Consider the following 12,591-nt stretch of genomic DNA (forward strand, 5'->3'; position numbering starts at 1 on the left):
TACTGTGCTTTTAGACCTGCACAAGGCATTGAAACCAAACATGTTGAGTGGCAAAGCAGAAATTCTTAAATAAATAGTAACCCTGAGAACTTCAACAAAACTGTAGTGTGCTCCGCTTTCACAATCTAAGGTTTTCCTCTTTGTCCAGAGAAAAATGCGAGTGGAAACTTCTTCTGTATACTATGCAGTTGGCAGCTGTCCCTTTCTATACACACGCACTCTCGCTGTAGATAAATTCTCCCCTGGCTGAGCAGTGGAACCACAACTTTGCTTCACTGTTTATATGTGTATTTTTCTTTTTGTTGCTCAGTTCTGTTGACTCATGTCAGACAATTCCATGGATGCTCTGGCTTCTAATTTGCCAGGTATTGAAGTTGTCAGTGGAGACAGAGAGAAGCTTGAAAGTATCTGCTTAACTTGACCCCCAGCCTGCGTATCTCAGAGTGCTGGAGAAAAAGAAAGGTTATTAGGGTTTAGGTTGGCCACACAATGGGAAATTTTCAGACCCATGTAGACTCCCAGCAAGTGTTCTTGTTAGGTTTCTGCCCCTGTAGGTCAGGAGACTGGGTATCTGGGAATAACTCTGCCTATCGCTGAAATCAGGCTGGTGTTTGAAGAAGGACTCTTAAAAGCTGACATGTAATATTTGCTCCGAAGACAGAAAGCTGATGAGTTAGGTCAGAAGCAAGTTTTTTCATTAGCTATCTTATGGCAGAGCAAAATGCAATTAACTTTCAAAACTATTCGTTGCATCTAAATTCGTTTCCTAAATTAAAGCCATCCAAGGGTCTTTGTATTTTTCCCATTAGTACTCTCTGGTACTGACACTTCCGTCCACTCTGCTCATGCTCAGCAACAGAGAAATGTACATATGCTTGGACTGCATATTGGAAAACGAGACTGCAGCATCCCTTTTCTGCCTGTCCTTGAAATCTCATTTGCTACATAGAAACTGCCACGCTGAATCAGACCTCAGTCTTGCCTCCGGCAGTGGTCAGTACTTGATGCTTCAGAGGAAAGCCAAACCCCCTTTGTGCTCTGAGCTAATTGAGCTACCCTATATGAGATAGAAAAATTCTCCCTGAGCCCCACCGATAAACATTTTCTGACTGAAGGCATTAGATTTGATTAATCACACAATTATGCAGCTATAGAAGTTAATAATGGTTATGTAATTAAATAATTTCATTAAAAGCTAGCCATTGCTTGGTTCAGTGCTTCTCCCAGGTTGGCATTACACTGCCCCAAAAGGTCTTTCCTTCCTGATTTTACCTCTGCCTGACTTCTGAGTGCTGCAGCTGCAGGAGGCGATGAAAGAGATGTTCAGTTCTGATAAATCTGCTCATAACTGCGAATGTCTCAGCCCAGTCCTGCTTGACTGTTCGTATTCTCACCACGGCACAATACTGAAGATTAGGCGCGTGAATACCATGGCATTCAGCTGAAACACATTTGCTCACTGACCCAAGATTTTACATAATGACCGACCGAAAACCTCGTTTGTCCTTGCAAGAACGTGTACCATGTGGGGCAGGGTAAGGTGAGAACCTGAACACTGCCATTTCCTGACCTCAGACAGATTTTGTAACCTGAAGGACCCTCTTATAATGTGCACATTTCTCTGGAGTGCTGGTTGGGGAAACGTGCTGCGCAGAATGCGGTGAGCTGGCTTCAGCCTTGTTTCGTAGGCAGTGCTGTGACTAGAACTGGACAAAGCACAGCACTGGACTCCTCTCTTTCAGAAAGATACCTGGAAGCTAGGGAGGTTTATGGGGGGAAGTACGAAAGTGGTGAAAGCATTGGAGGAACCAATACTGGAAGATTAGAAGAATGCAAATCAGTCGCAGCAAATCAACGAAGAGTGACATTCATAATTACCGGCAAACCCTGCTACACCACAGGCTGCGTTTCTGTAGTGTCCCTGAGCCTGGTGCCAGTGTCGAGTCTGTTAGATGTAAAACCAAATGAGGTGGAGGAACCCACTGGTGTGGGTTGATACCTGAAAGCCAGCCAGGTCTGCAAACAGGACTGTATCAAGCAGCCCGATCATCCCAGAGTGTGGGCTCTGTGCTGTTGCACGCACAGGTAGTGTGTCTGTGTGGGGCCACGGTGTAGGTAGCAGGTCTGGTGACCTGGATGCTGGCTTGGAGAAGGGCATTTTATTGTGCCACTGTGGGTAGTGCGAGCTGTTAACAGTTCCCATTTTTATCGTGTTATGTCAGATTTCTTGGTACAGATGAAGCTGAAAAGTCTAGGAATTAAACTAGATGAAGGAAAAGTTAGCCTGAATATTGAGTAATCTTTCATAGTCTTTTCTAAGTTTTCTGGAGATGTGTCAAAGTTGTTTAGAAGATACCACAGAGGAATCCTGTAATAGCTAGAAGGCCTTAACGACCTAATGAGACTTTTTCATCCAACCGTATGAACCAGAGATTTTGGTTAGAGGTAGAAAAATACTGAAATCATCAGAGAGCTGGGAAATCATTACTGGAGCTGTTTATTTTATGTGAGAGGGAGCCAGTTTCTATTAGCCTAAATCTCGGGGTCAATGGCTTGAAGAGGAACATGGAGAGAGAGAGAGATGACTGTAAGAAAAGCATCCTATCTGGTAAGGGGCTACAGTACCACTTATTCCGAGTGCTGTGGAGCAGCTCTGATTGCTTTGCAATAAGACGCCCAGGTATCTTGCCCTCAGTAGGAAAAACGAATAGACTGTTGTGTCGATGTAGAAGTCCTGGCCTTGTTCAGAAGCTGTGCGTAGGGAAGGAGGAGAAATTGGGCTGAGCGTTGCCAAGTAGAGAGTTTGTCTATAACCACATCTCATAACAACATGTAGGACCTTCAGGGCTTTGTGACAGCTTTCATAGGTGTTTAGTGAGGCACAAAGTAAGAGTGATTAATTTTTTAAAATTTTTCTGCAATGAAAGAAATAAAATGGTTATTTTTTCTTTTGGTAGTTAGCTTTAATACATTTTAGACTGGGTGCTGTGCAGTAAGAATTTAATGCTGGGTTCCCCTCTGGCAGTATCAGTGCATCAGTAGTCCGCTGGCACGGAGAGCTCAAGGGGTAGGGATCAAGAATTCATTGTTTTGAAACACTTTGAACTACAAAGTACAGCCAGCATAAAATTTTAACAGGCCAAAGCCACCCACTCAAGAAGTATGCGTTCCCTTGCATGCGTGGCAAAGCTGGTCAGCTGTCCCTGACACTAGTTCCAGCAGTCAAAATGCAGTGAGATGGAAGCATTGAAGTCAAAACCAAGCTGGGGACCACAGCCTTTCACAATTCTCCTTTTAGTCCTTGCCACTATAAGCATGTAGTATAATCCTAGAAAAAAGTGGCTTACATAAACCCCGAGTAGCTACTCATTCAAAGTTACTTTCTTACGTTTTGGAGAGCTTAGGTCAGGTTATAGCACAAGCATGACACAACAGTAAGTACGTATGCTGTCTCAGCGTGCTCATCACAGAAGAAAAATCTTCTGAAACTAAGTTCTGCTATGGAGCTAACATGTTTCTGTGCCTCACTTTTCCGAGATGGTGCAAAAGGATTCTGGCCCAATCAGCTGCGTTGCATTTTTGGTGAGCACCTTTCATTCGGACGTGAATGCCTGATGCTCCTGAGCAAAATCAGTTTGTTTCAATACGATTGACTTGCCTTAGGCCTGCTTTGGCTTTGGCAAAGGCAGAGCCCTCGGTGATGTGATCTGGACACAGCCTCCAGAGCCCAGAGCGTATCAGCTGAGCCTCAGTCAGCTGGTGTCATGGGACTTGGCCAGAACCAGATAAATAATTTGAGAGCAACTGAGGACAATTGGGTTGGAGGGGGGAGAAGGGAAAGGGATGGAGGGAGGACAACTGAGCAGATATCAAACTTATTACAATTTTAAACAATAATTTGATTACAGAGACTCTGGGAGAATGCTAAAGCAGTGCTTGGCAGTAGCCTGTTAATATTATGAGATGAAACCTGGCACTAGAGTCATCCCATCGTTAAATTCCCTCTGTGGCATGCTCTTCCTTGAGTGTGAACTCCAGTGTCGTTATCCCGGTCAATCTTTCTGTCTCTCACTACAGCTACTGCTGTGGCTTTATACTTTGCCAGTATAAAATGCTTAGAGCTCAGAAATGCTTAGTCCAGTCTAACAGTGGTCCCAGGCCCAGGGTGTCGGATTAATCTCCAATAAACTTGACACTGACACTCCGTGGTGTGTAGTGTTGCCAAATTTTAAACTCGACAGAGAAACAAATGCAAGATAAATAAACAGCAAGATTTGGGCAAAAATAATAAATGCAGCCACCCTGGTCTAGAAAACATGCTAAGCCTTTGAACAGTTTTGTTTTAGAAAGGGAAGGCTGTTTGAAAAGGATCCAGGGTAAATGTTTTTGGTAGAGAGAGATACACAATTAACAAGGGTGACTTTATCTCCCCTATTAAATCAGCACTTTCTTCTGACCTCTCCTAGACTATTCTATATGCTTTTGAGGCTTGTTTTTCAAGTTGTTAGTGCAGGAGCACCAAGGGGTGTCATGTCCTCAAATGAGAGGGCGTCAGGATGCTCTGTGACTACATAAAAATATTATTTGTGCCAATGATGGTCTGCAAGATTTAAAAAAAAAAAAAAAAAAGCAGCTGACAAAATGGCTTTCTCGGCTGGACCTAAAACACTCCATGAAGGATGTGGCCAAGAAAAAAAAAGACACCTCTGTCCATTCAATGGTACTGGGGTCCTGGGAATAAGGAGACAACAAACACAGCTTGCTGCAGAGCTTTCTTTTATAGCAGCCCTCTGTTAAGATGGTCTGTCACGGTCTGGCTGGCACAGAAGGTATCAGGTATCTCATGATGCATGGAATCCCTGTGGCAGTGCTGACTGTAAATGGGGAGAGCCCCAGATGATGTGGGTCAGGCAGAGATTCGCTGAACTCAGCAGAGCCGTGTTACTTTATGTTCACTGCCAGTGGGCCTGATAGCAGTTCAGAAGATTTTCCTGGAAATCTCGGAAGAACAGGCTGTTACGGAATTTCTGTGTTTCCACATCTGGCTGGACATTGATTGTTCTGATTTTCAGCAGAAAGCCTGGAAGGGGAGAGAGAGAACCTTCCTCTGCCAACTATTTATCCAAACGGGGGAAATGCAGTAGGGGAAATGGCAGTCAGAGGTGATTGACAGAAACCTTTAGAAGGATAAATCCTATCAGGGAGGCTGTGTGTGTTTGTGTATGCGTTGGATTTGTGTCAACGTGACATCGTGCAGAAAAGAGAGGTAAATCAACCCAGGTAAAGCATCATAATAATGCAGTTCCTGACATTTGAGCTCCTTTTTTTAGAGCTGGTGCCATTTCGTCTCCATAGCAATGCACTGTGCTGCGCAGAAATCCCCTCAGCATGTGCATAGGGTAATAACATGGAACCATATCTAGATCTCTGCTAATCGCCCACCAGGTACAGCACTGGGACAGTGCTACAGGGGAAACACTGCTGAATAACGCTATTCCTGAAGTCACACTCCTATCCAGCAGAATCTGTAGCATTTGAATGCTCCCTGTAGTGCTGCAAGGCTCTCCAGCCTTCCTTATGTAACCTTTTCTGTTTTCCTCTTTCTCCTTCTCTCCTGCCTTCAAACATTTGGGAATTTATGGTTTTAAGGCCTGAAAAGACAAGGCAAGCTCCTTCTGCCTTGCTTTTCTCTGTGGGTGAGGGAGTTCGCCCCTCTGAAATACTGTCAGATTCAGACTCGCATGTGAACTCTCCCATACTTTGCAGAAATTGCACTAGGTTTTTCTCCTCTGTCTTTTCTCTTTGATGTAGAAAAATGGTGACTTGATGTAGAACAAGCAGTTGCTCTGGTGGGAAAGATCATGGAGTTTAATACAGAGGAAACCAATAGAAATCTCATCAATAGATTTCAGAGAAAACTCTAGGCACTTCAATAAAAGTCCGGTTATCTTAATTAACTGAATAGATATGGAATTCCTTGCTACAGAATTGTTTCTTTTTTAATATTTTGGGTACCTATGCTTTGAAATTCTACAAGTTGACATTTGAGTCAGTAAAATGAGTTACTATTGTTTTATTGTACTTTTCTAGGAAGGTGGAGAAGACCTATTTCACTACTAGGTCAACTCTCTGCCTGTGCCCATTGTTACAGAAATATAAAGAACTGTGAGCTGTTAGCTAAAAGCTAAATATCTGCTTTTATTCTTCTGTGGTTGACTGTACTATGAATGGATAAACGTATAGCAAACACTGGCACAGCCTCTATTTGTAAGCCAAATATGAAAAATATAATTCATAGGATCGTGCAGGTGGTAGGATTGAGGGATTTCTCTGTGGGACTGTCTTCATAGCTATGACAAAGCAAATGTAGAAATCCTGGTTCTGGTAAATGTGCTTGCTTTGCAGTACTTACAGAATATACTTGATACTATACTTATATGTTCTTTACTATACATGCTGCCTTAACTTTTCTCACGTCCCATCAATTGCAAATGTGCCAGTCCTTCTGTATTTCTAAAGTTAAACGTAGCTTTGTTAGACACTGCTGGAATCATGAATATTATTTTCTGGATTAATAAGTCAAGTTCTTCAAACTTTGTTCCATCAGTAAAGGAGAACACTGGAGAGGCAATCAAGAAACAGCTAAAGTAGATATGTGTATTCGCAGTTCTTTTGCTTCTATCATTTGCCACGTACAGAGTATTCTGCCCCAGGAGACCAGATCACGAACAGGAGACACCAGCTTCTCTAGAGAGCACTCTCTTGGTGTTCTGAATGTGATTCAGAATCACAAGGCAACTTGGCATTTTGCAAGCAGAGTTAAATTGATTGATGAGACATCATGTGCTCAAAGCTGATGAGAAGACTTTTCATTTTTATCACGTGAAGCAACACTTTTCATGTTAATTAACCTTCCTGTAACTTAAATGCAACAGTACAACGTTCCTTTCAGAGACTTTCAATTCTGTTATGTTCAACTTCTTTCTGGAAGCAAAGTTTCCATTAGAACTTTCTTGATCTTAAAATACAGTAACCGTGGTCTTTCAGTTATAGGACTGAAATCCAGAGTTGCTTCTCCTTCTAGCTTGTTTAGACAGTCTAACGGTTTTCCTTTTGGAATCAGAAACAAAATTGCAAATTTCGGAAGCATTTTTCTGAATGGAACCCTGTCTTAAAATGAAATACCAAAAAGTACTCACGCTAGAGCCATGATCCCATAAGGCCAAGAACGGATTTCCAGCCTCTTCAGGCTTTTTATCTCGTCTGAAGTCAACACCATCCCACTGTCTGACTCCTGAGTAGCAGAAGGAAGAGAACATCAGCAGAGTGTCAAATGATCGTGACAGCATGGAGCACTTTTAAATCAGAGATAGCTTCCATGGGGCGAGTGTGGAGCAGAGTCAGACTAACCCACTGTTAAAGTCAGTAGAGAAGGAAAGCCAAGGAGCTACTTAGAATACCAAATTCCAGTTATCTTATTTTGTGATGATATTGCTTTTAGGCAAGTTGGTAGAATTTCACCTTATAAAACTGTCTCCAGCCACAGAGCAGACAAAGCAAGGGTGGGAGAATGCAGCTTCCCCGTCACTGTGCCTGCAGAGTTTGGGGATGCCCGTCTATGCAGTTAGCAGGGAGAGAGTGCCAATGAGGTGGCCCTCTGTAGATGTTGTATTGTAGTGTTAGATATGGATACTTGTGTCCTGGGAGTAATGTGGGAGCTACCAGCTATTCTATGTAATCGCAAGACTCCAATCAACAACCTGGAGGGCAAATGTTTGCATCAAAATGCTCAATTGTGTGCTATGTAGTAAAGTGCTTAACACATCGATATGTCCAGCTGGTGTATGACATTAAGTCCATTCTTCAGAATATTCTCTTATTAGGGCCTGTATTATCAGTTTGTGTCCAACTGTTCCTGGTAATGCTGCTATTTAGCCTGAGAACATTTGCCTTGTTTTTGTGATGATAAACTTTTTGAGCTGTATTTTGAAAGAGCACCCTTAAAATGAACATATCGAGAAATAATTTGATATTTTCAAACTTGAAATTGATACTAAGCATGACATATGGATACCATCTAGGCAGGATAGCTGAGATATGAATAGAGAGAAATTCATAAAGAATATATCCAATATATTTGTTAGGCTCCTCAGAGAAAAAGTACCCTAAATAGCTGCTAGAAATACACTATTAGAAACATTGACATTTTAAGAAGTGGAAGTTCAATACAATTTTGGCAAATCCAAGTGCTTTGCAAAGATACATAACCTTTAAGGCTCATTGTACTTGGTTATGGATTTTTTTATGAGCTGTCCAACAAAACTGTCTTGATTAGTTTTAGTGTTGAGGTTGTGATTCTGCTACACTTAAAGTTGAGTCTCAACGTTGCAAGGAAGATCAAGCTGTTTTTGAGCTAAGTGCTACACAAGTCCACGGACATGCACCGTCCTTGTTTTAAGTAATTTAAAAGCCATTAAATGTTCGGGGGTGGGCGTGTTCCTTGGCATTTGAAACATTTTGTGATGCTGGAAAGTTGCATGTCTGTCTGTCAAAACCGAGAAAGCAAAAGACTTCAACATGGGACGTGAAACTCTAGGTAGTCAAACTGATTGAAAGAGAAAAAATAATCCCAGCAAACAACAAATAAACAGCAAAAGCCTCTTTATAAATGCTTTCATAACATATCAGTTGTTAATAAGATCAGCCTAGAAACTGGTTTTCAAAGTATGAAGTAAAATCCTAAATCAATTAGGCCTGTCAAAACCTCAGTAGAACCCAGCTTTTCTCTCTGGTTTTTATCTTGACTATTTCCTCTTAAAATATGTGGTCTAGAAACAATTTATCTGAGTGCTGCTTTGCATTTTGCTTACAGAAGGAGTGTTGAAAGAGTACCAACAGAGACTACAGATAAGTAGCACAATTGCAGGAAGGTGTGGTACAGCACTTTGAGAGTTCTCGGGCAACTGTTTGAAATAACGACCTAATCAGTATTAATGTCTTGATATTTAAGATCATTTTAGTAACCCCAGTGCACTTACTTTGTCCAAACGTAGATCACACCATAATTTTGCTTTAAAAGATCCTAGTTGAAATATCACATTTATTTCTGATATGTTAATATATTATTACCTATTTTTTGAAATTGTTCCCCTTCATGTAAGGACTTACTTTAAAATGCCATGAACAGGAAGCATTAGGAAAGTAATGCTCATGCTGGCAGCAGTAATCTCTTACTGATACTGGATCTATCTGTGAATGTCTTTGTGTGATTCAGAGGGACAGATTTTTATCCTGCAAGAGGAGAGATGCAGGAGCCAGAGAAAATTCTAAGCTGGCTAATCCCTAAGATGGACTGATAAAGGCACAGAAACCGCATCTGGCAAAATACTAGGGAATAATGGGCATCAGTTCGTGCTAAGAAGAGAGCACTTGAGAAATACGCTATATTTGTCAAGGACATGAAGGATGTCCAGGACGAGTTGTAGCTAGAGACTTGATCCCTCCCAAGAGAAGGGAGTGGCAAGAGAAGTCTGAGGAGTGGCTGGCTGTCCAAGAGCACGGGGGACAGTTCCCTGACTAGCAGAGCAGACAGGCTGGCCTGTTTCTATAAAACTGTACACATCTTTCTTTTCCTTTGCTGCTCCTAGCCATCTGATGCTTGCCCTGTTCCTTGGTTAGAAGGTTTCCTGAAGGCTTCCTGCTTCCTCCTGGAACTTAGATCTGCTTCAGACATGCACGCGTTGCAAAGATCCCTCCTTAGTGGCACAGAACCTGCCGTTGCGGCAAGTGGAGTGGATGGAATGCATGTGGCACTGCAGCCAGTGACTACCTGAACCATAGAGGAAATTCATGAGTTGGTGTTTTGTGTTTGCTTAAATAAGGAAAAAAAAGAGAAAAAAAACCCCTCCACCCTTTGAACCTGTAATTTCAGAGGAAGCCGACAAGCAGAACCATCATTCTGTAAGAAAAAAACCTTTTGTTTTCTAGTGGAGTGAAAATGAACACTGTGAACACTCTCCTGCCCTGCAGTGCCATTAAACTAGCAATAAATATGTTCACTTAGGGTGAGGAAAATCCAGGGTTAAAACTCTGTGTGTGAATCAAATAGAGCAGGAACTTGAGCGTTGGTCTTGTCTATCCAGAACTGAACACCCTTACCACCACCAAGTTATTGGCTGTCTCAGCCAGCCAGAATGTGTTCATTTCCTTCAGAAGGCTTCATCTCAGTGAGCTGCCATTTTCTTAGGGTGGAAAAACCATATTGAAATATGTAATATAAAGCCCCTTAGCCTGATTAAAGCCAGGATAATCATGCATGAGCTTCTCTTTAAATTATTTGTGAAGCTAAATGCAGGTTCCTCTTTGCTGTCACACAGACCTATGTGTGAGATGTTAGGGCCAAATCTTCTGCTTGATTTAAAGCTTTTCCTTACCAAATAGATTTCAAAATCTCTAATAACTGTTTCTGGTGCTGGTGACGAGTGATCTGTGAACCCGGTAGAGAAGGATGCAGTCACCTCGCTTACCTCATGCATCACTTTCTGCTTTTCCACTGGCACCTCATCAAATGTCTTCACACTCAGTGGTCGCTTCTTGCTGTTGTTACTGAAAGTAAGGAAGTTGAGGGGTCAGCATAAAAACCCAAGCAGATGCTGCACCAGTTGGTAGCTCAATTAACATCTCCGACACAGCTCAGTTTCCTGGACCAGTTTTCTTTTTTCATCTCTTGTAACTAATAAACAACACCCTGACACATTTGTCTGTCCAACTCCTTTAAAACAGCCATGCTGAGAGAGGACACCAAACAGTGCCCAGCTATAGCAAATCCTTCTTTCCCTCCCGCCCCCTGTATATATTTTTCTTACCCAGTTTCCACTGCACTCCAGTGATTAACACAGTTGTTCAAGTTTTCTTCCACAGGGCAAGTTTTGGAGTTAGATTCCCCATCAGGACACAAGGTGATGTTCAGTGGAATATAGTCTTTACCATCCTGTATAATTAGTAACATAAAAGAACACAAAGCTGGTAAAGTTTGTTTTGTACTGCATCTCGGATGTAAAAGGTTATTGTATTCAAGACAGCTTTATGCTGAGAAAGGACTAGATTTTATTTTAACTTAATGATGTTTCTTCAAGGTGACTGTGATGTTCTTCACAACATATGGGAGTTAGAATGTATAGCTTTATCCAACATTTACTGTGTAGGAGGCTTTGGATGAGGAAAATGGTTCACTTTGGGAAACCTATGATGTAGCATGGCTGAAAATGGTCTCTAACGTTCCAGTACTCATCTGCAGGTAGTGTGTTTTCTCTTCCAGGCAACTCAGCCTGAGCTACTGCTTCACTGGTCTTTATAGCAGTTACAAGGCTTCTAAATACCCCTCACATATGGCACAGCAAGCGCGACAGTTGTATTGAGGGTGTCAGTGTGTGTGCATCCAGTTTAAAAGTCGCTGGCTTTGCTGACTGTCTCAGCAGCACCTTTGATGAGTTTGCAGCAATTTCTTTGTGATCGTTACTACATTGCAGATGTGTGGCTGTGCTGTCTCAGTGAAGGGGAACAGAATTTCACTGATTCGCACTTCAGGAAAGCAGTCCTCCATATTGTCATTGCGTTGGCCTCTCCGGGAATTCCAAGGGACCAGTCTCAGGGACACCTAAATTCGAGTTTAAGCCACGCATTTAGGAAAAGGGAGGGAGTGGCATGAAGTCACAGACCGCCTATGGCCAATATGACTTTAACAGATTTTGGAATTGGTAAAAGAATATTGCCTATGTATGGACTTTTTGCTTATGTTCAACTGACGGAGTTGCAGCCTAGCGAGAGCCAGTCCTTAAAATGGTAGCCTTAAAGGATTTTATTTCTTTCCTTACAAGAAATTGATGCTGCGAGTTTAATAGAATTCACTACACATCTTAATAAGCTCTGCATTGTCATGACACCTCTGCAGTAATCTTCAGAAATTACTTTTCCTTTAAATCCTGAAACTGTTTGTCCAAATTTCCCTTTGCTTGACTTTTTTTTTAATTTTGAGAAGCATTTAAGTGCCCTATTCCCTTATCGTGATTTTTATGTCTCCTTAATCTACTTTGGTTATGAGATAAAACTCACAAGCTCTTCATATTGCAAACTGGGCCCTCTTCAACTTAGCTTCACTAAATTTGTTTACAAGCAGGAAGGAGCTGGAGGAGAATGTTTGATTTCTTCTGAAAGTAAATTGACAGTTACATAACTGGTCTGGTTGTTTTTACTGAAGAAGAAAACAATTGATGTCACTATTATGAAATTAATAATTGTGTAATTGACTTTCTGAGCTTTTAACTGCATCATTTTAAAGCTCCTAAGAGCACTGATGAACGTAAGCTCAGAAAATGAGAGAAAAAGTTCAGACCAACTACTGGCAGTTTACTATGTTGGAATCTAATTAAAATTGTGAGATAAAGCGCTATTGTTCCTCTAAGGGGTAACTGAGCCTTTTTTTAATTAATGTAAGTTTCTGCTTATTATGGATGGATAAACATCTAGTTTTGAAATGTAATCCCCTTTGAATAGTTAACATTTTCTTTACTCATCCCAGCAGCTGTTTTCCTT

At 41.6% G+C, this 12,591-nt stretch overlaps 1 protein-coding gene across 3 annotated transcripts in view; it reads right to left on the reverse strand.

The window, feature by feature from the left end:
- Positions 1-12,591, reverse strand: part of LOC104338506 (vascular endothelial growth factor receptor kdr-like) — a 142,222-nt gene that overhangs the window by 7,705 nt on the left and 121,926 nt on the right. For all 3 annotated transcript variants that reach the window (XM_075435195.1, XM_075435196.1, XM_075435194.1), the window contains exons 27-29: positions 10,866-10,990; positions 10,527-10,605; positions 7,200-7,294 (exon numbers count right to left, since the gene is read on the reverse strand). In XM_075435195.1, coding sequence (XP_075291310.1) covers positions 7,200-7,294; positions 10,527-10,605; positions 10,866-10,990 — 299 coding nt within the window. The remainder of the gene's footprint in view (positions 1-7,199; positions 7,295-10,526; positions 10,606-10,865; positions 10,991-12,591) is intronic.

Source organism: Opisthocomus hoazin, chromosome 14, assembly GCF_030867145.1.
Source record: "Opisthocomus hoazin isolate bOpiHoa1 chromosome 14, bOpiHoa1.hap1, whole genome shotgun sequence".
Lineage (NCBI taxonomy): Eukaryota > Metazoa > Chordata > Aves > Opisthocomiformes > Opisthocomidae > Opisthocomus > Opisthocomus hoazin.